Genomic DNA, 24,630 nt, shown 5'->3' on the forward strand with positions numbered 1-24,630 from the left:
ACTAAAAATAAATAATTTTTACACAGTATTTGCAGGGAGGCAAAGGCTAAGTGATATATGGACTCAGGAAGATTTGAATTCAAATCTGGCCTCAGAAGTGTACTAGCTGTGTGTCCCTGGGCAAGTCACTTAACCTACATCTGTTTCAGTTTCTTCAACTGTAAAATAGGGATAATAGTACCTACTTCTTAAGAGTTGTGAGGATCAAATCAGATTTGTAAAGCACTTAGAACAGTCTGTGGCATACAGTAGGCAATTAATATATGCCCATTCCTTTCTTCATGCCTCTTCTGATAGATACTTGAATTAACATTATTTGCATGATTTAAAACAAAGAAACACTATCAACAGCTTACAGAAAAAACCTTTTCAGTACACAACTGCACAAAGTAAAAATATTTAAAGAAAAATATGGTCATCTCCATTTTTGGATGAGGAAATTGAGGCTGAGAAGTGAAGTGACTTTCCATAGGTCCCACAGCTCCTAAGAGTCTAAGTTAGGTTCTATCCATTTTAATCATCACCTCTTTTTATCACACACAAAAAAACCCAAAACAGCTAAATGTAACAAATACATAAAATTATATTCTTTTAATGAGAATTAAGGAAATCAATATGGCTTATTTTGAAGAGCCAATGAAGTTATAATCATCTAGTATCAAAGCTGTTGTTCAGTCATTTCAGTCATGTTCAACACTCTGTGAATCTATTTGGGATTTTCTTGGCAAAGATAACGGGATGGTTTGCCATTTCCTTCTCCAGTTCATTTTACAAATGAGAAACTGAGACAAACAGGATTAAGTGACTTGCTCAGGATGAGTCTTTCTGATTTCAGGCCCAACAAAAGTGGAATCATTATATTTATTATACTTGGACAGAACTTCAAATGAAAAAGCTAGGGAAAGGATAAGTCAACATCACATGGAAGACCTGAACCCAGGATGCTGACTCAAAACTGAAAGGCTAGCAGTGATCACAACTGTTTTATTTCTCCAAACTACATTTACGAAGACATTATTAAACTGTCTTGCTTGCCCTGATGTTTAAAATGTTGAACTGTTGACTTTACTGGTAAGAAAAATACAATAATATTTTGACCATATAAGTATGAGATAATTTCATGTGGGTTCACCTTGTTTTCCAACTAGTTATAAACTTCTTGAGATCAGGAGTCACTTACATGCTTCCATCCACAAAGTCTGGAAAAGACTTACAGAGCAAATCCTTGTATCTTAGTACCCCTAGTACATACAGTTCATAGAAAAGGTTTGCAGAGTGAGGGATGACAACACCTTGGACATAAGCTACTTTGGAGAAGTAAAATAGAAGCACGATGCTAAGGGGCTTAAAAATATTTTGGATGAATATTAGATACATATTTATGAGCTGTGCCAAGAATTGTAGAGGCTGAAAATATAAACATATATCCAAAAGGTTTAATATATATTAATGGATGGACTTTATTTTAATTCATTTCCCTCCTTTAAGTTACTAAGGAAAACATCATAGCAGGCTGTAAAGGAGACAATGACAACCTCTGGTATAACGTACTTCCAGCTGAGGAAAGTCTTACACCACTGAGGGTGGGATCTCCTCTGCATCTCACAGCCTTAGAGAGCAGTCTTGAATACTGACAGACCAAGCAATTTGCTCAGGGTCATACAGCCAAGATATGCCACAGGCAGGATTTAAATTCAGGTTATCCTAGCTCCAAGGCCAAGTTTCTCACAGTGCTACCTCTTCAAAAAGGAATGAGAGAAAACACATTCCAGAATTAAGCAAAGCTAGGTTGACTGAGGCACATCCTTCTAACTTCTAAGAGGCTGATCTCAAAGGAAAAAATGAGAGCTTCTAACTTTCAAGTCCTCCTTTTCAAAAATGAGGAAAATAAAAATAAGAAATGACTTCGAAAAAAGGGAGGCTCATACTGAATTTTCAAGCTGCCATTTACTCACTCTCCAAACTATTAAGACACCACTGTCGGTTTGTCACAAAGCTAGACTTCAACATAAGTAAAGAAAGTATTGCATACCTGACCCCCATTGCTGACAGAAAAGATTCTAGTTGTGCCCCCACACTGCTTCACATACCACAGGAACCAGAGGGCAGAGATTTCATGAGGTTCAGATGTAACGTTGATATTCACAAAAAGAGAAGCAAATTGCCTGGCAGTTCTGCCAAAGGAAAAATAACAAAGACCAAACACATGTTCACATAAATACAATAATCTGTGATCCCTTATATATCATTAACCATCTATTCTTGCTTATTTCAGTTGACATTTCTATCACCACTAAAATATAGATCTTCCTATTTTCCCCTAATGTCTTTGTTGACTGGGGGGAGGGAGGGCAGGTTGGTGTAGGGGTGGAACAAAGTCTGACTCACTTTCAGAAAATCTTTGGCTTTGTCTCATATGCTCAAGTCTTATAGTAATCTAAACATTCAACATTCTTCCTAACAGCCTACAAATCATGGCTTACAAGGAAGAAAATGCCTAATAATAGATATATTTGCAATTTAAATTTCCCCTCAAGTCCTTACACTTACAAAATAAAGTTTATTGTGGTCCCTATTTGCTTACAAAGTCAAAAGTCTGCGTATCCCATAGCTGTATACTGTTTCTAGACAAAAGGTAAGTTCATGGGTCATGTTACACTATGGAAGAAGTGGAAGTTTCAAATAAAATCTCACAATTCATACAAGTCACTATTTGTTTGGTGATATGAACATGATACTGGGAAGCATTAGATTTCTTCAGGGTAAAGGGGTTCCAGGATGCAGATATGAGCCAGTGTCAGGCGCCAGCCAATTGCAAATGTAACTGCAACTCCCAACTGAATATAACGAACAGCTTAAGTGCTATCTGGCTCATTAACCAGCTTACAGAGTGAGCTGCCCACTCAGAATTCTGTTGTTTCCCTTGATGGCTACCCCTCCTGGGACCTCCTAAAATGTATTTCTTTACTTCCTCCCCTGCCCTACTTCATCACTGCCTGGAAAACTGACACTCGTTATCCTTGGAAGTTTCCTGTTCTCTCTAAATCTTATTTGATGTCTGTATTTTTATTATGTGTTTAGACTCCAAATAAAGACAAAGCTGATTTTCACTGCATTCTGACCAAGTGGTGGACCCCATACTTGGGGAAGGACAAAAGAGAACTCATGGACCGCTGATCTCAGATAACCCTAAGCCTACACTAAAGCACCCTCTCTCTGGACACAAAAAGATGACCTTTAAAAGTAGAACCTCCTTCAGAGAACAGCTGCAATTCCTATTCCTACCATGACTTCAAGTTTACAAAGTACAACAGCCCTGTGAAGAAGGTAGAAACTATTTCTAAGCATCACCTTACCAAATGAGCTCATCAGAAGTGGTCTCTATCAATTTGTTAAAGCTCTTGGCAATACTGCCTTAGCCATGAGCTTGTTTTACTGCATAGAGATGCAAGTCATAAAACTACATTTCTTTGAAAACATGCTACAATTCAGATGTGTCACTAATTCAGCCTGATTGATCTTCCCTTAAGGTAATCCAATTTAGTCAATTTGACTATCATTTTGGCATATGATTATGTAATTCCTTCTAGGAAAGTCAAGAAGTTACTTAAGCCATAGATTTTTGTCCAGCATCCTTCAGGTTCAAAGGAGAGTTGCATGGGCAGAATAGGATCACACATACTTTATAATTATTTACGAACAAAAAGAATGATCTCAAAGATCTCATTACGGCTGAATGTCTAATGAGTGATAATAATAATGACATAATACACATTCATAACCTTTTCTAATTTTAGCATCAGACTCTGCCTACAGCACAAACACTTACCTTAATAATGGCACTTTAAAGTAACTGGCATTTGAAGATTTTATTTTAATTGGGGCCTCCATGCACTACTAGTTAGAGCTGGGCACCTCCTACTGAAGTCGAGGCTAACAGCACACAGAACCCAGACAGGACCTGGAACCTGTATGGACTTGGTGATCTAATCAATTCCTCTTTACCTTGGGTGCCTGGCTCTTTGTCCTCACTCCAGTTGGATTTACCCCTGAGACTCACAATGTTCTGCATGTGGCATCACCAATCGATTTAAAGGGACTGAGGATAACATGTATAAGGAAGAATTATCCAAGGAGGTGTCTAAGAGGTCACAAATGTATTCCACGTTGTACTCATAACAGTTCATATCTACTCTAGCACTTTCACAGCTAGGTGGTGCACTAGTTAGAGCACCAGCCCTGGAGTCAGGAAGACCTGAGTTCAAATGCGACCCCAGACACTTGCTGGCAGTGTGACCTTGGGCAAGTCACTTAACCCTGTTTGCCTCCATTTTCTTAACTGTAAAATGAGCTGGAGAAGGAAATGGAAAACCACTCTAATATCTTTGCTCAGAAAACCTCCAATGGGGTTATGAGGAGTCATACACAACTAAAATGACTCAACAACAATAACGCTTTAAGCTTTGTAAAGTACTTGACATAACGGTATCACATTTGATTCTCCCGTGGGTGTGGTTACTATAACTATGCTCATTTTATAGATGAAAAAATCAAAGCTGAGAACAGGTAAGGGACTAGACTTCGGCTGCACGGCTAACAAGATTTTCAGGCTGAAACCAGGTTTTTCTGAGTAATGAAATGCCCTCCCTGGAAAAAACTTACTTTGTGTGCATATTCAAGGATACACTAATGCAGCCCAATAGTGAGCACCACTGTCTACAATAACAATCTGGCACATATTGCTTAGCCACTCCCATGCTGGTTCTGCAGCACTGAGAAAGAGATAACCTTTTTCATACTACTGGACAACTCTGCCTTATAAAAAATATTTTACTACGTTCATCATCAATTTTTTTAAACATTTGATAACTATATTTCAATATAGTTATTTTCCTTCAGAATTCTAAATATTTAATTTTATACATTTTAAAATATTTTTCTGAGGAGTTCATAACCCTCACCAGACTTCCAAAAGGATCCATGGCTTGGAAGAGGGTAAGGATCTCTGATCTAAGTGCAAGAACAGCTCCCTTAAAGCTGCTACTAATCAGAAAAATGAATGTTTTTCTACTCTCTTCTAAATTACCAAGGAAATCACCATAGGCAGTGGCTAAAAGGAGATGAGGAATACAAAAGGAATTCCAAAATTAAATGAAGTCTACTTTGTCCAGCAGATTTTTTCAATGAGTTCCTTCATGGTCATCTTGTCCCACTCTTCAGCATGAGGTGCCTGCCAGGGAGCCTCAGAAGGAATCTGAAAAGAAAACAAATATACTCCTTAGGGACTATGTCCATGCTCCTCTGCAGAGTGATGCTGAACCCTAAATGGAGAGCCTTCTTAATCACTCAGTTATACAGGAGATTCTATCACAGTAAGATAACGTGGGATGGGGGAATGTGGGGAGGTGAGTTTTAATTCACACATTATTATCTGTGGTTAACTTGTAAAAAAAAAAAATGTACACCTCTTTGTCAGTTCATGGATGAGAATCAAGGATTTCTCTAGTACAACATCCCTTCATTGTACAGATTAGGAATTTAAGGTCCAGGGGGAGTTCATAAGTCTTGCCAAAAGTCATAGAGGTGGGATTCCTCTGATTCAAAGGTGGCAGGATATGAACTCAGGTACTCTGAGTCCAGAGCCAGCATTTTTCCACCACATTCAGGAGCCAAAGGTCCTGATAGGAAGTGATTACTCAAAGCTCTTTACTATAGCTGCAGAGGCTATAATGATAACATAAAGTATAATTACTTGATAAGCCTCCCATGGAAGCTTCACACCCATCATACCTCCTTCCCCATGTGATCTATTGTTCTCCACAGATTGTTGTAATCCAGATATGCTATGGGATTCCACACTGGAGGGAAAGTTCCCCGGAAGGCAGCAGATTTTCCCTTTAACATAAAGGGAAAAATTATTAGGTTATACAGGGCTTTGAATTAAGACTTGGTAATTATAACAACAAAAAAAAAAAACCTAACTGTAATCATCAGTAGTCAATAGGTAGGCAAATCAATGAGAATAACCATGTATGTCACCACATATATATACAGTCTGCAAATTTTCAATAAGAGAAATGAAATTTCACTAGATTGATAATAGATGATATCAAGTTAGCTATGCATGTTCTTTCAGAAAAAATATTTTAATATATTCTCACCTACACATAAGTAAAAGATATATTAGTACCTGGCAAATTAATATTTATCCAGATTAAAAAAAAAAAACTTCAAATTTCTATCCAGATCTAATTTAGGTCAGAGTGAAATGATATATGGAGTAGGCAACTTCCAAATCATAAAGGATATAAAATACAGTAAGACAATATATAACACTGTGATTTTAGCCTTCATCCTGTAGCCTGACTAGGAATGGGAAGCTATCAATATGTTAAAAGTGTGGAAAAATAAACATAGGGTACCCTAAAACCCTAGTGTGGACTTTAGCTAGTAAAGTTTTTGAGACACGCTGTATCTGTTTTAATAGGTTAGCGGCCAAGTATCTGATATATGTTTCCATTACATATGGTATTTTGAAATCCATTCTTTTAATCATTTAGACTGGAAAAGATTTTTAAGATCTAGGGTTGACTGGGTAGAGAAAGATGTAGACACATATCTGCATTGCTACCTAAGAATCAAAGAAAAAGAAAAACTTAAGATGTTACAAAAAAAATCATTTGGCTTTCCATCATGGAAGAAGAATCACTGTCTGTACCACAACATATAAGTATATTTTTGTAGTGTTATTTAACCTTTTGTGTGTATTTTTTCCCTCAACTCTTCAAAGTCAGAAACTTACTGTTTTATATACCCTATAGTACAGTATAGGCCTGGGGAGTAAGCACTGGTTAATGTGAAGTACATTTAACAAAATTAATAAAACGTTTTATTTTAATTAAAAACCATACATAAAGACAACTGTAAAACAAATTGGACAGAACTAAAGAGAAAAGCTAAATGATAGGAGAAATAGTTAATGTCTTGGCCAGGATGAGCTAATAGAGTAAAGATGGTAGCATCACTCAATTTACGTACATATATTTGCATATGCGTATGTCGATAGCTCTGTCCATGTACATACAGATTTACCCTATTCATATATGTTTAAATTATACACACATATATGCACACATGAATGCATGCACACACATATAACTTTTTAGAATCCTAATGTATTAGATTTCATTAGATGATTATATATTTATTCATTAGATAATTAGAGAAATTGATAATGAAATACATATATATGCCTGAACAAGGAAAATTATACTTAGAAAAGTAAGCTTTCTGCCAAAGAAGGATATTTATTAATTATTAATTTAAACAATCTACTTTTTATTAACTATTAATCAACAGTAACTTACTGAGACTCTATTATGTGCTTTACACTGTGCTAAGCACTGAACATAAAAAATAAGAGTTAAATAGTCAAAGAACTTATATTTTAATGGAAGAAATAATATATACATATTAAAATATATACAAGATATGTAGAAAGTAGTTTTAAAAGTTAATTTTAGGGAAGGTATTAACTTATTAAAATATGTAGATAAAACACAGAATATAGATGAATGGAACAAAACAAAAAATTCACAATTAGAAACAAAGGCATGCAATAAATGAGTAATTCATAAATTGAAGATTATCAGCTTTGAGGAAGAGTGCCAATAACTGTTGTTGTGAGAATCATATAACAGAAAAATGAGATTAAGTTCATATTTCACATACAATGCAGTAAATAAATCATATACATCAATGACCAAATAATAAAAACTAATAAAAATTGTAGCATATCTAATTCATTTTGAGACAGCAGAAAAATTCTTATATTTTCAATAAACTGAAATATTGGAGACAAAAATAGATGTATTAGAACAGCTAAAAATAAAAGAGTTTTGTACAATACAAAGTAATACATTAGAAAGGAAAGAAACACATACCAAGGAAAATGTTTACAAGGAAATATTTCTGATAAAAATCTGACATCTAAAATAAAAAAATAATTAAGGAATTAAGAGTAGGATCCACTTTCCAAAGGAAAATGGGTGAGACATGAATAAATACATGACAGGATTATGTCACTGCGTGACAAGATCAGAGCCACAAGATACCACAGAGGTCATCTACTGCCACCTCCTCATCTCCCTCAGATTCATTAGTCCTAAAGAAACACAGCAATGTGGCCAAGGTCACACGTTAATAAATGTTGGGATCTGGACCAAAGTTCTCTGATTCTAAAGATCTTAATGAAAAAAAAAAAACAACCTGAGAAGATGGCAGAGTAGAAAGATACACATATGCTAGCTCCGAACCCACAGCCCATAAAATATCTGTAAAGAAGAACTCCCAACAAATTCTGGAGCAGCAGAAGCCACAGAACAACGAAGTGGAGGAGATTTCTGTTCCAGAGAGCCCTGAAAAACTGACACTAAAGGTCCATCATGCCCTGGACCTGGCGCAGAGCCCAGCCCTGTCTCAGCCACACGGCACTAAGAGGAGCAGATCTGAGCAGGCTTCAGGGACAGAATCTCCAGCAGCTGCACAGCTCCCTCCACCCACGGGCCCCAAAGGTCAGTGGGAGAGTCTTTTTGGCTCGCCGAGAGGGGAGCGGGGTGTCTCCATAACTCAGGTCCCCTTGGGAGGCAGCAGTGGAGGCAGCACAGACAGGGGCTCCCAAAGCAGGCAGGAGCTTGGATCCATTGTTAAAGGTCTTCCCATAAACCCCCTGAGGGAACTGAGCCCCGTGAGGTGGCCCTGCCCCCACCCCAGCAGCTGAACTTAATCTCACACTGAATGGCAGCCCTTCCCCAACTGAAAGCCGTGAGGCTGGGAAGCAGCATTTGAATCTCAGACCCCAAGTGCTGGCTGGGCGGATCTGGAGGCAAGGTGGGTGTGGAGAGGACACTCAGAACTCAAGTCACTGGCTGGGAAAATGCCCAGAAAAGGGAAAAAAAATAAGACCATAGAAGGTTACTTTCTTGGTGAACAGATATCTCCTCCCTTCCTTTCTGATGAGGAAGAACAATGCTTACCATCAGGGAAAGACACAGAAGTCAAGGCTTCTGTATCCCAGCCCACTCAATGGGCTCAGGCCATGGAAGAGCTCAAAAAGGATTTTGAAAATCAAGTTAGAGAGGTGGAAGAAAAACTGGGAAGAGAAATGAGAGAGATACAAGAAAAGCATGAAAAAGCAGGTCAACACCTTGCTAAAGGAGACCCAAAAAAATGCTGAAGAAAATAACACCTTGAAAAATAGACTAACTCAATTGGCAAAAGAGGTTCAAGAAGCCAATGAGGAGAAGAATGCTTTCAAAAGCAGAATTAGCCAGATGGAAAAGGAGATTCAAAAGCTCACTGAAGAAAATAGTTCTTTCAAAATTAGAATGGAACAGATGGAGGTTAATGACTTTATGAGAAACCAAGAAATCATAAAACAAAACCAAAAGAATGAAAAAATGGAAGATAATGTGAAATATCTCATTGGAAAAACAACTGACCTGGAAAATAGATCCAGGAGAGACAATTTAAAAATTATGGGACTACCTGAAAGCCATGATCAAAAAAAGAGCCTAGACATCATCTTTCATGAAATCATCAAGGAAAACTGCCCTGAGATTCTACAACCAGAGGGCAAAATAAGTATTCAAGGAATCCACTGATCACCACCTGAAAGAGATCCAAAAAGAGAAACTCCTAGGAACATTGTGGCCAAATTCCAAAGTTCCCTGGTCAAGGAGAAAATATTGCAAGCAGCTAGAAAGAAACAATTCAAGTATTGTGGAAATACAATCAGGATAACACAAGATCTAGCAGCTTCTACATTAAGGGATAGAAGGGTGTGGAATAGGATATTCCAGAAGTCAAAGGAACTAGGACTAAAACCAAGAATCACCTACCCAGCAAAACTGAGTATAATACTTCAGGGGGAAAAATGGTCCTTCAATGAAATCAAGGACTTTCAAGCATTCTTGATGAAAAGACCAGAGCTGAAAAGAAAATCTGACTTTCAAACACAAGAATGAAGAGAAGCATGAAAAGGTGAACAGCAAAGAGAAGTCATAAGGGACTTTACTAAAGTTGAACTGTTTACATTCCTACATGGAAAGACAATATTTGTAATTCTTGAAACTTTTCTGTATCTGGGTAGTGGGTGGGATTATATACACACAGACACACACATGCACACACACACACAGAGACAGAGAGCATAGAGTGAATGGAGTAGGATGGGATCATATCTTAAAAAAATGAAATTAAGCAGTGAGAGAGAAATATATTGGGAGGAGAAAGGGAGAAATGGAATGGGGCAAATTATCTCTCACAAAACAGACAGGCAAAAGACTTTTTAGTGGAGGGAAAAAGAGGGGAGGCGAGAGAAAAACATGAAGTTTACTCTCATCACATTCCACTAAAGGAAGGAATAAAATGCACACTCATTTGGGTATGAAAACCTATCTTACAATACAGGAAAGTGGGGGATAAGGGGATAAGCAGGGTGGGGGGGGATGATGAAAGGGAGGGCAATGGGAGGAGGGAGCAATTTGAAGTCAACACTCTTGGGGAGGGACAGGATCAAAAGAGAGAATAGAAGCAATGGGGGGCAGGATAGGATGGAGGGAATTACAGTTAGAATTACACAACACGACTATTATGGAAGTCATTTGCAAAACTACACAGATATGGCCTATACTGAATTACTTGCCTTCCAAAGGGAATGGGTGGGGAGGGAGGGATGAAGAGAAGCTGGAACTCAAAGTTTTAGGAACAACTGTCGAGTACTGTTCTTGCTACTAGGAAATAAGAAATACAGGTAATGGGGTATAGAAAGTTATCTGGCCCTACAGGACAAAAGAGAGGATGGGAACAAGGGAAGGGAGGGATGACAGAAGAGAGGGCGGATTGGTGATAGGGGAAATCAGAATGCTCGGTGTTTTGGGGTGGGGGGAGGTGGCAAATGGGGAGAAAATTTGGAAACCAAAATTTTGTGAAAATGAATGTTAAAAGTTAAATAAATAAATTAAAAAAAAAACCAACAACCTGAAAAACTGTTTGAACTCTCTAATAACTGGAGAAATAGAAGTACAAGTATCTCTGAGTTATCATCTCATACATATTAATTGCCAAAGAGTGTTAGAAACAATGAATTCAATACTGGTGGGACCACTGAGAAAAAGGTCTTACTATGGAACTGTAATGTTACTAAAATTAAAAAAAAAAACTATTTGTAGAAAGTATTCATAATACAATTACTTATAATTGCAAGTCACTGTCCAATGACTGAGATAGCTGAGGTCTTCCTGGACAGATCATGGTATGAATATAATAAAATATTATGCAAAAAGAAATGGCAAACATCAAAGATGCCAACCACTATGGAAAATTTTATATAGAACAATATATGGTGAAGAAAGAAGTAAAATAATATATAAAGATTTAGTAACGAAAGCTATCCCCACAAAAAACAAAACAGAAGATAAAGAAAAAGAGGAAAGAGACAAAGATACGAACAGAACATTTTTGTTACAGTCTTGCTAAAATTAATATTTACATTTTAAAACAAACCTTGGATAACAGAATTCATGATCAGAGGTACATGTGAACTTTTGTTTTCCTTGATGATTACTAGAGAAGGAAAAATACTTTTTAAAAATTTTATAAATAACCAGGCAAATCAGTTCTATTGTGAGAGAACGAAACCATAAATAAGTGGAAACATCAGTATAATATTTGTAACTTTAGCAAACAACTCCTATGTTTTTAAAAAATAAAAGGCGACTTAGAAGAACGGTACAAAATATATCTGGACTGTTTCAAACTACGAACCTGCAAAATACTCCACACACTCTGAAGGGACAGTGATGGAGAACATGGCAGGGGGAGACACTTAAGAGGCCATATTTGGATAAAGAATTCTAGTGGTGGCTCTGTCAACAGCTACAGTTACAGTTCTTTTCTTATCCAGGACTTATCTCACATTTTCTCACAAAAACACAAGTGTTTTTGAAATAAAATAACAATAAAAAACGAGCATATGCTTTGCAGAACTAGTTTATGTTTTCATCTGACTCTTTTCAATCTGCCATAGAGAGAGGGCATGCTTCTGGGCACACTTAGAATGTTTTAGATAAAATTAACCATATTTTCCCCACATCCCTAAGTTAACACTCCCTAGCCATACTTTGTACATTGCCCTGAGGAACAAAGAATTTGCATTCTGGAAAACAAGTAAGCGGCTAAGTATGTAAAGGGATAAACATCTACTTTACTAGTGCAAACAGATAAAAAAAAAGAGTGCAGCAACTTTAGAAAACATAGACCCACTTCAAAGACCATGGGGAAAATATTTTGACGTTTAACTTTTTAACAAATGAGTAAAAACTGTCCGATTAAATAGATGCAAATGTAAAGGGGTATTTCTGATAGCCCTGAAGCCTTCTGCAAATTCTGGTGGAAAGAAATAGGTCATTGAGGAAATGGCGGAGGTGATAATAATAACTGACATTCATAGGAAGTGTTAAGGTCTGCACAGTGTTTTACATATATTATCACATTTCATCCTCACGACAGCCATATGAGGTAGGTGCTATTACTATTATTTCCATTTTGCAGATGAGGAAATTAAAACAAAAGGTTAACTAACTTGCTAAAGGCCACATAGCTATTAAGTGCCAGGGGCATAATTCAAATTTAGATTTTCTTGACTCCAAGTCAAAACTAGGACTCCACATTAAACTGCTTGGTGATAAGGCAGGAGAATAGGAAAACATGCTTACATTTCCACATGTTCCCAAGATTCTTCTTCCTCAAACTTCAGAGACCTGCTGGAAAGAGATTTCTCATTCACATCTGCTTAGGTGGTCTCCATATGTGCCTCAGGTCTCTCTCCATTTCATTCCATTCTCCACTGGCTGACCACTGAAGTACAGGTCTATCCACATCACTCTCCTACTCAGTACATTCTAGTGGCTCCCAATTACCTCCAAGATCAAATATAAAGTCCAAGCCCCTTCCTACCTTTACAGAATTCTTACACTTTATTCTCTTCCACATATTCCGTGATTCAGCCAAGCTGATCTACCTACGGTTTTTCATTCAAGATTCTCTAACTCTTAAAGATCTGTCTCTTTTCATATATTCTCCTCACTTCCATCTCTTAGCTTCTCTGGCTTCCTTCAAAACTCAGGTCAAAGCACACCTTCTGTAGTAGGCCACTCCCTGTTCAATGGAAAATCCAAGGCCTCTCACAATTTCAACTTTTCATAGAAGGGAAATTTATACAGAGGACAGAGGAAACGCAAAAGCTGAAAAATACCGTTTGCTAAGAAAAGCTCTTAGTGGTGATTGGTTGTTGCATTCTCCAAAATCTCTAGTGCTCCCATATGTGATAATATGATAACATGATTAGGATTTCAAAGACTTCGTGTTCATCACACCTTTCACATGAAGAAAGATTCTGGTGAATTAAGCATCAGTGAGTCAGACACCTGAGGAATAAGTACAGAACTCCCCAAGTCCCAGGCTAATGAGACCCCCAGTACTTCCCCTGCCGACAATACTCCCATCTCAAGAGAAAAACTTCCCTGTAAAGCAGTAAGAATTGTTGCTCAAAGCAGAATACAATGTCCTTGGAAATATACCAAAGCTTCTTGGGTCCTGTTTACAGTAAGTACTGTTTGAACCAACCCATATTTGTGATAAGAGGGGAACACTGTTCAAGAGATAATCATTTATTGAACTTATGACATTATTGTGTTGGCCCTTTCAAGATGAGTGCTCGCATACCAGTAAACAACTGCAGCCATTTATTCTTTGGTATTGTTAGAAAATTTTGTTGCTGCTCATCGTTATTTTTAAAACATTTCTTTAAAAGTTACTACTGGCTTTGTAAGTCTGACAAATTAGTAAAGTCTAGTGGACTATATGTGGAATGACTGGGGATACATAAGAATTGTATGGAGTTTAAATTTTCTTTGCTTTGAAAAACAACCAAAGGCAGAGTAGAAAGACACACATACACTAGTTCTTCCCCCACAGCCCATAAAATACCTATAAAGAAAGACTCTCAATAAATTCTAGAGTAGCAGAAGCCACAGAACAATGGAGTGGAGGAGATTTCCAGCTCAGGATGACCTGAAAGGCCAACAGGAAGGGTCTGTCACACTGGCAAGTGGAGCAGATCCCAGCCCAGCTGAGGCTGTACTGTCCAGAGGAGTACCCAAGCAGGCCTTGGGGGCAAAATCCCCAGTGGCAGTAACAGTGATTTGCAGATCCCTCAACCCACAGGAGCCAAAGGTCAGTGAGAGGGTTTTTCAGTTGGCCAAGAAGGGAGCAGCGTCTTCCTATAGTTCTGGCCTCAGGCAGTGGCAGCAGCTCCCACAGCACCCCACATCCATTGTTGGATCATAAAATCCCTGGGGGAACTGAGCAACTGATCCTTAGCCCTGTGTGGCAGCCCTGACCCCACCTAATGCTCCTGGAAGAATGGAGCAGTTGATCTTTATCTCACACTGAATGGCAGCCCTGCCCCCACCAAAAGCCCCTGGGGGAATAGAACAGCTTATGTGAATCGCAGCCCCCAGTGCTGGCTGGCGAAACTGGAGGCCAGGTGGTTGTGGAGAGGACACTCTACTACTCACAGATTCTGGGCACAAAAGTTTCTACCTGCTCCCAGACCAGTGTACATGCTTGATTGTGCCACCTTGGAGGAACTGAGATCTTAGAGATTCCCAGAGTATACCCTACTCTTGACAAAGGAGCCAAAAGTCAAGTAACTGGTTGGGAAAATGCCCAAAAAAGGGAAAAAAAATAAGACTACAGAAGGTTACTTTCTTGGTGAACAGATATCTTCTCCCATCCTTTCTGATGAGGAAGAACAATGCTTACCATCAGGGAAAGACACAGAAGTCAAGGCTTCTGTATCCCAAACATTCAAAATAAATATTCAATGGGCTCAGGCCATGGAAGAGCTCAAAAAGGATTTTGAAAATCAAGTAAGAGACATGGAGGAAAAACTGGGAAGAGAAATGAGAGAGATGCAAGAAAGCATGAAAAGCAGGTCAACACCTTGCTAAAGGATACCCAAAAAAATGCTGAAGAAAATAATACCTTTAAAAACAGGCTAACTCAATTGGCAAAAGAGGTCCAAAAAACCAATGAGAAGAATGCTTTAAAAAGCAGAATTAGCTAGATGGAAAAGGAGGTTCAAAAGCTCACTGCAGAAAATAGTTCTTTCAAAATTGGAATGGAACAGATGGAGGCTAATGACTTTATGAGAAACCAAGAAATCACAAAACAAAACCAAAAGGATGAAAAAATAGAAGATAATGTGAAATATCTCATTGGAAAAACAACTGACCTGGAGAATAGATCCATCAGAGACAATTTAAAAATTATGGGACTATCTGAAAGCCATGATCAAAAAAAGAGCCTAGACATCATCTTTCATGAAATTATCAAGGAAAACTGCCCTGATATTCTAGAACCAGGGGGCAAAATAAGTATTGAAAGAATCCGCTGATCACTGAAAGAGATCCAAAAAGAGAAACTCCTAGGAACACTGCAGTCAAATTCCAGAGTTATCAGGTGAAGGAGAAAATGTTGCAAGCAGCTAAAAAGAAACAATTTGAGTACTGTGGAAACACAATCAGGATAACACAAGATGTAGCAGATTCTACATTAAGGAATTGACGGGTGTGAAATATGATATTCCAGAAGTCAAAGGAATTAGGACTAAAACCAAGAATCACTTACCCAGTAAAACTGAGTATAATACTTCAGGGGAAAAAATGGTCTTTCAATGAAATACAGGACTTTCAAGCATTCTTGATGAAAAGATCAGAGCTGAAAAGAAAATTTGACTTTCAAACACAAGAATCAAGAGAAGCATGAAAAGTTACACAGAAAAGAGAAATGATAAGGGACTTACTAAAGTTGAACTGTTTACATTCCTACATGTGTATGGGATAAAAAGACCCTTACTCAAAATTTTAAATAAATGAAGAGTCTTCTCAATAAGAACAGAAAAATGATTTATTAAAATTCTTGTGAGAAAGGGACATCCTTTCACCAGGTTGGGGCATCTGATGGAAGGAGGCCACTTACAGAAATTGAAACACAATTTTTATACCCTAACACAGAGCACCTCTCCACTATCCCATTCTCCATTGGCTGGGAGGTGGGCTCACAATCTAAGTGCAAAAAACTAGACAAACCCAGGGAAATTTTCACCTATCCTAGCACAATTATCTCATTTAATATCTAACTTAACTGCTGATGTGGCTTTAGAAAGGAGGGGATGAGGAGAAGCGGGAGCTGATAGCGTTGATGTGGCAACAGTACAACAAGCAAAAGGGAGATTTGAGTAACTTGCAAGTTTCAGCTACAGCCCACAGCACTTTCACAAGGAAAGCTGGTAGCTGGAAAGGGGGTGGGGAACCAACTGACCATCCACAATCCCTGGATACCTGAAACAGGTATCTAAGGAGAGAGGCTTTATGGAAGAGAAATTTTATTTAGAAAATTCAACATTCTCCATATTTTTATTATGAAAAGTCTTCTCAATCTCCTCATCTCACTCACATGGAAAGAGAATATTTGTAACTCTTGAAACTTTTTTCAGTATCTGGGGAGTTGGTGGGATTATACACACACACACACATACACACACACAGAGCACAGGATGAGTTGAATAGGAAGGGATCATATCTAAAAAAGTGAAATTAAGGGGTGAGGGAGGAATACATTGGGAGGAGAAAGGGAGAAATGGAACGGGGCAAATTATCTCATAAAAGAGGCAAGAAAAAAGACTTCAATGGAGGGAAAATGGGGGAAGGTGAGAGGGAAAAAGTGAAGCTTACTCTCATCACATTTGACTCAAGGAAGGAATAAAATGCACATTCATTTTGGTATGAAAACCTATCTTACAATACAGGAAAGTGGGGGAGAAGAGGATAAGCAGGGTGGGGGGGATGATGGAAGGGAGGGCAGTGGGAGGAGGGAGCAATTAGAAGTCAACACTCTTGGGGAGGGACAGGATCAAAAGAGAACAGAAGAAGTGGGGGGCAGGACAGGATGAAGGGAAATATAGTTAGTCTTACACAACACGACTATTATGGAAGTCATTTGCAAAACTACACATATATAGCCTATATTGAATTGCTTGCCCTCCCAATGGGGATGGGTGAGGAGGGAGGAAGGAGAAGTTGGAACTCAAAGTTTTAGGAACTGTTGAGTATTGTTCTTACATACAACTGGGAAACAAGAAATACAGGTAACGGGGTATAGAAATTTATCTTGCCCTACAGGACAAAAGAGAAGGTGGGGATAAGTGAAGGGAGGGCAGATTGGTGACAGGGGTAATTAGAATGCTTGGTGTTTTGGGGTGGGAGGAGTGGAGAGATGGGGTGAAAATTTAGAACTCAAAATTTTGTGGAAATGAATGTTTAAAACTTAAAATAAATAAATTAAAAAAAAAAAAAGAAAAGAAAAACAACCAAAGAGGAAAATTCATTGAAGATGTAGCAGATGTAACAGAAGATCTGGGTTCCAGCCTCAGCTCTATTACCATTCAGCTTGATGATTTTAAGACAGAGCCTAACTGAACTGGGGCATCAGATTCCTTAAGCTCAGAATGATAATGTGATGATATATTATCTCTAAGGTCACTTCTGGTTATAAACTGCTATCATTTCTAGGCTTTCTGTGATAAGATCACCTGTTAGGCTATGCCAGTTTTTCTTATCAAGCCTGCTGGCAAGGCAAATACTTAAAGGCACGCAGATGCTGAAGTGCAAATCAGATATTCACAGCAATTTATTGCCTCATAATCTTCACAAAGTGACTCCGCCAGCCTCTCCCTTTAATTACCGGGACCTTCTACCTGTGAATACAGCATGAGGAATAATTTGTGATTTCAAACAACAGGGTATTTTATCATCCACAGAAAACAGATCAGGAGCTGTTCAGACCTTCAATTTATAAGAGGAAGGCTTCTAGTTAAAAATAATGAAGTGAGGGTAGACAAATACAATGGATTACTGAGGAGTGTTTCAAAGCATCCTTCCTTTGAGGTTTTTAAAATTAGAAATGCCTTTAGGGAAGTTTGACCTTAGGTTGGATAATATAACACCTTTAAGAAAATATATTATTTTCACACTTAACTTTTTTCCACATCACCTCCATTTCCAAATATATTCCTTCCCCTCAATCCTCTAATAAGTGTGCCAGCTCTTAAAGCAATTTTAAAAGACAAGAACATTTTAGTAAAACTAGGTTAACACACCAAACAAGTCTAACAGTACATACAACGTTCCACACCCAAAGCTTTCCTCTATTGCAAAGAAGGAAGGGGAAGCGTATTTTCTTAACTCTTATCTGGGTCAAAGCTTGGTCATTTTAATTACAGTATTCAGCTTTGGTTTTCTTATTCTTTTCATTTACATCTTATTGTCATTATTTATGCTATTTTCCTTGTTTTGCTTACTTCACTATACATCAATAATAAGTCTCTGCTCCTCTAAATTCTCCATATTCATCATTTCTTTTGGAACAGTAATATTCCATTACATTCCATGTGTCACAATTCGTTTAGCCATTTCCCAATTTCCAGTTCTTAGCTACCAGAAAAAGTTATGCTATGAATATTTTGGAGTTCATGGGACTCCTGCCTCTGTTCTCCTTGGATTTTAATTTTAGCAGTGGAATTTCTGGATTCAAAGGTATGAAATGATGTAAGTAACTTTTTCTTAGCCTAATTCCAAACTGCTTCACTATCAACAGTGTGTTGGTTGGGGTGATAAAACTTCTTGCTTTATTATTTAATATCCTAAGTATTTGTGCATATGTTATCTATCAGATTATAAATGGCTAAAATGTCTTATCTAAACTTTGTTATTTCTATAATTAAACATTTAAGAGCTCAATATATACAAGACATTCTGTTAAGTGCTAGGGATACAAAGGCAAAAATTAGATAGGCATGGCTTTCAAGGGGTTCCTGTTCTGTGGAGAGAATGTCTTTACTTTGGTGCTAAGCAAACAGCAGGTGTATAATAATTATATCTGAATTAATACTACTTCTAGTACTATAATTCTAAGACAGAGGGACAACAACTGAAAATTCCACTGGTGTAGAGAACTAGGTAAGGAATCTCCCTCCCACAACTGAGGGAGACACCTTCTCTGCAATTTATAGTCACAAGGGATTACACAGAAAGACTTGCCAGGAGTCACACAGCCCGTATGTTTTAGAGGCCAAACCTGATCTTAGGGTTTTCTTCACTTTGATGCTGGTTTGCTATCCATTAAGCCACACTACCTCCTGATTATGAGATAAGAAAGAGAAGAGTATTTGTGCTTTCTTTAGCATTGTGCATAAATATATTACAGAATTATGGGTACTAGAAAATACAGACACTCATTAAAGTGCCGGGTCATCTTCATTTGCATTTGTACCTGAAGGGACATTGGATTGACCAGTCTGGAGAGCAGTTATAGAACTATGCCCAAAAGTCCATAAAACTGTCCATATCCTTTGATCCAGCAATACCATTATTAAGTCTGTATCCCAAAGAGATCATAAATAGGGGAAAGGACCTACCTGTACAAAAATATTTATAGCACCTCTTTTTGTGGTGGCAAAGGATTGGAAATTGAGGGAATGCCCATCAACTGGGAAACTGTTCAACAAGCTGTGGTATATGAATGTAATGGAATACTATTGTGCTATAAGAAATGATGATCAGGCAAATTTCAGAAAAATATTGCAAAGACTTGCATGAACTGATGCGTAGCGAAGTGAGGAGAAGTAGGAGAACATTGTATACAGTATCAGCAACGTGCAATGATCAGTTATAACTAACTTAGATCTTCTCAGCAATACAATGATCCAAGACAATTCCAAAGGACCCACAATGACAAATACCATCCATATTCAGAGAAAGAACTGGAAGAATCTGAATGCAGATTGAAGCATACTATTTTCGCTTCATTTTTTTTGTAGTTCTTTTCTTTTGGCTTGTTTTCTCTTTTATAATATGAGTAACATGGAAATAAGTTTTACATGACTGCACATATATAACCTATATGAAATTGTTTACTGTCTTAAGAAGAGGGTGGTGAGGGAAGCAGGGAGATAAACTAGAACTTGACATTTTTTAAAAAATGGTCGTTAAATATTGTCTTTACACATAATCGGGAAAAAGTAAAATACTATTAAAAAAAAAAAGATGCTGGATTTTCTTCCTTCTTTCTGAATGGAAGAAGGCAGACTTAACCTAGATTTTCACTTGATCTTTGCTTCTCTTTTCAAACATGATCATATTTCTCTATTTCCTCTTAAGGCCACAGTTGACAAATGAGTGATCCAAATCTACTGTTTCCATTGCATTAGCTTTCTCCTTTAATCCCTGAAAAATTGGTCTTTTGTATCCTTAATACAGTCCACACTGTGTTAGGCTGGTAATGGTCCCCTTCTAGGTCAAATCCAATTATTTTGTATTAGCACATAACCTAGTATATTATGGTATGTGTGTATACATATAAGGCTCTGTCTCCTCAAGTTCTCCAACTCTGGTCCCTCTATTGGCTTCCAAGATTTCAAAACTATGCCTCAACTACTGTCTCATCCTGGAACTTTCCTCAGCAGAGGCCTGCTTATCCTGGGGTATCTAACTATTCCTACCATCTTCTTGCCCTGGAATATCTCTTTACCAGACCAGACCCATTTTCCCATTGTTGAGTTCCCCCTGATGTCTTCACCTTCTGGAGAGGCCCAGGTCAGTTCACTTTCACTCCTTCTCAGTCCTACTTCTGACTTCAGAGCCATGCCTTCATGTCAAGTACCTTCTTTTCATTACTCTTTCCTCCACCTGTCACTCTTTATCTTCCACTCTCACTTTCTTACACCATTCTTTAATAAAGAGGTAGCCCTTCTCCTTGCCAAATCCAATTTAATAAGTATTCTTGATTCCATTCTAACCCTTCTTTTCTAATCTTTAGTCTCTCCATATCCCTTGGTTTTTTTGCTGCTGCTTAAAACATACCCAAAGTCTCCACCCCATTATTTAGGGAAATTAAAAAAAAAAAAACAAAACCTTAATTAGATTCTACTAGCCCCACTGGCTAATGTCCTATCTTCTTTGTTCCTTTTCTTAGCTAACTTTTTTGGAAAAGTTACCTGTGCTTGTCCCCCCTCTTCCTCTCCTCTTTTCTAGCGAAACCCTCTGCAATTCTGCCTTCTGACCTGTTCATTCAATTGAAACTATTCTCTCCAAGATGATAAATAATCTTCTAATTGTCAAATCTAATGGCTTATTTTTTGAATCTCATTCTTTTTTACCTTTCTCCAGCATTTGACACTGTTGACAACTGTCTGAATACTTTCTCCAATCTGAATATTTTTAACACTATATTCTCTTGGTGTCTACTTCTACCTGTATGAATACTTCTAGGCAACTAAGTGGTACAGTGGGATAGAGTGCTGATCTGGAGTCAGGAAGACACGACTCTCAAATTCAAATCCGGTATCAGATGCTAGCTGTGTTGCAAGTCACTTAATCTCTATTTGCCTTAATTTCCTCTACTGTAAAATGGAGATGATAGAAACTAGCTCATAGTACTATATACATGTTCATCTTCTCACCCCTTTCTCAGTATCCTTTGCTAGATCACTACTGGTCAATGAAGCAACTTCTTTCTTCTCTTTATATACTTTTACTTGGTAATCTCATCAGTTCCTATGGCTTAATATATAGCCCCAATCTATCTCAAGATTCCAATCCCATATAATCAATTGCCATTTGGACATTAATAACCCCACAAATACAATCAGCTCTCAAACCATTTCCTTTTCATTTCCAAATCTTTCACATTCATTCCCTTCTATCTACTCAGCATAGCTACCACGTATGTTTAGCTCCTCATTAACTATGACTTGGACAGAGTTGTTTCTTAATTGGTCTCTCAGTCTCCAATCTCTCCTCACTATAATCTATCCTTCAATTATCAAAGTGATTTTCCTAAGTGCAGATCTTCTTATGTCATCCTCCTACTCAATAAGCTCAGTGGTTTTCTATTGCCCCTAGGATCAAACCCAGACTCTTCTCACAACCTAGCCCAATCTTATCTTTTTAGTCTTCTTCCACTTGCCTCCCCTTCATATACTCTTAGATCCAGTCACATTGATGTTCTTGCTCTTCCTTCCCCAGGGCCTCCCATCTCATTTCTCTGGGGCTGGGCATTGGTCATTTTCTATGCCTAGACTACTCTCTCTCCCCCATCTCTGCCTACTCCCAGCTGCTAGTGTCTTCCCCTTCAATATTATCTTGTATCTTCTTTTTATGTCTTTTTGATTTGCATATAGACACATATATGCATCTTTTATCTTCTTTTAAGAATGAATTCTCCTTGAAACCAGCGGCTGTTTTGATTCTGTTATTATATCCTCTAGTGTAATAATGCTACCACACAGCAGACACAAAAAAAAAATGCTTTTTCAAAGACTCAAATGTGGGTACACAAATAAATATATAATAGTAAAGTATGAGATAGACAAGTGGCTTTGACCTGCCACTTATTCAGAGTTAAACCAAGAAACACAGAGAGAGTCCCAGAGACCTCTAAATAACATTATTACCATAACATTTTTTAAAGACTCAAGCAAGACTTATTTTGGAAGTTGAAGTGAAGATATGTTAGTAGTGTTGTTTCTGTCTTACAGAAACTCCTACAAAAACATATTTAACACAGTACTATCTACATAAAATCCTGTGTTTCATTTCAAAGAAAAAAACTCCACTTTTAAAAATTCCAAACCTTAGAGTTTCTTTACTATATTAAAAATTTTTTTTGATTAAAAAACCTCACCATAATTAAAGTTAGCAGTTGGCTTAATTTTACTCCAAATTGTCCATGTGGTTGTCTAGACAGACCCAATTTATTTGATTATCATTCAATTTTTACCTTTGTTTTAACCAAGAGTGTCTGGCCCAAGAATGAAAAAAATTGTCACCCTCTAAATTATCTTGTATTCCTTCATGAAAACATAAAAACAAATTTACAATGTATCACTCTACAATGCTGTCTAAAGTCTATACCACTTGTTGTTCAGTTATACTGACTCTTCATGATCCCTTTTGGGTTTTCTTGGCAAAGATACTGAAATGGTTTGCCATTTTCTTCCCCAGCTCATATTATAGATGAGGAAACTGGGGTAAACAGGCTTAGTACATACAGCTAATAAGTGTCTGAAGCTAGATGAGAACTCAAGAAACTCATGAATCTTCCTAACTCCATGCCCAGTGCTCCACCTACTGTGCCACCTAGCTGCCTTGTCTACAACTAGTCATGTTGGAATTTGAGAGGTGCCCAGGGCTGAAGTGTGGAGAAGGTGATTGTGACATATGAAATATTTTATCTGTGTTTTTAACAAGCCACTGAACTCAACCAATACACTTTATGTGCATATATATATGTTCTCCTAAAAATCACTGAGAACTCATTATCCTATATTATTATAAAGATATCATTTAATATCTTATAATAAAGGAAGCAGGGTAAATGAGACCAAGAATATCAGAGAAGGAAGGCACAACCTACTGAACATTAAGTTCTGTAGGCTAAAAAACAAACAGACATTTATTAAGCACCTACTAGGTACCAAGCACTATGCTAAGTGCTAAGCAGACAAAGGAAGTGAAAAGATAGGCTTCTCTCAAGGAGTTAGCAGTCTAGCGGGGGGGGGGGGGGGGGGGGGGGGGGGGGGGAGACAATAAACAAACAACTATGTGTGAACAATTTATATAAAAGTGATCAATTGGAAATTATCAAGAGGAAAGGCAGTAGAATTAAGGGGGATTAGTAAGGGCTTTCTGTAGATGGTAGATTTTGAGCTGGGACTTAAAAAGCCAGGAAATGAGGAGGAGGGAGAACATTTCCAAGAATGGGGGATGGCCAGAGAAAATGCCCAGCTGAGAGATGGCCTTTCTTGTCTGGTCCCTCTGACAGCTGTGTGGAGGATGACTGAAGGAGGGAGAGCCTCGTGGCAGACAGACTAACAAAGCAGGCTACTACAAGAGGCCAGGAGTGAGGAGACGAGAGCCTGCATCAGGGTAGTTCATATCTTCTGTGAGCAGAGGTACATGAAGTCAGCCCACATAACAGGTTGTCTGAGTTGTGCAGAAACAATACATATAAGCTCTGTATTTCTATGAAATACAGTGCAGAAAATGGCCATCATGGGAATAAATCACAGGGCTAGGTCAACAGCACCTACCACAGGTGCTACATTAGTACTATCCTGATTTCTAATTCTATTCCACATAAGAACACTTATTCAAACATGAGCTCTACTGGGACAAAATTTAAAGAACAATTATAAATAGTTTACCTTTATGGAGTACTGAATACAGGGTTGACAAAGTACTTAGTACAGCAACCCTGTGAGGTAGGTATGGCAATTATTCTTATTTTGAAGATGAAGACACAAATTCAGAAACTTTCTCAGTCACACAGTTGAGCTGCAACTTTTGGTTCCAAATCCAGTGCTCTACTTACTCTGCATCTGCTGCTCTGCCTGGCTTCAAGTCCACAGAACAAGATGTCCCCACAGTGCTACCCTCTGCCTCCTTT

General features: G+C 37.9%; 1 protein-coding gene across 3 annotated transcripts in view; it reads right to left on the reverse strand.

Annotated features, from left to right (window-relative positions):
* Positions 1–24,630, reverse strand: part of MAOA (monoamine oxidase A) — a 108,893-nt gene that overhangs the window by 28,642 nt on the left and 55,621 nt on the right. For all 3 annotated transcript variants that reach the window (XM_072615122.1, XM_072615121.1, XM_072615123.1), the window contains 3 exons: positions 5,791–5,895; positions 5,163–5,254; positions 2,033–2,174 (listed from right to left, as the gene is read on the reverse strand). In XM_072615122.1, the coding sequence (XP_072471223.1) occupies positions 2,033–2,174; positions 5,163–5,254; positions 5,791–5,895 (339 nt within the window). The remainder of the gene's footprint in view (positions 1–2,032; positions 2,175–5,162; positions 5,255–5,790; positions 5,896–24,630) is intronic.

The sequence above is a fragment of the Notamacropus eugenii genome, chromosome 5, assembly GCF_028372415.1.
Source record: "Notamacropus eugenii isolate mMacEug1 chromosome 5, mMacEug1.pri_v2, whole genome shotgun sequence".
NCBI classification, from domain to species: domain Eukaryota; kingdom Metazoa; phylum Chordata; class Mammalia; order Diprotodontia; family Macropodidae; genus Notamacropus; species Notamacropus eugenii.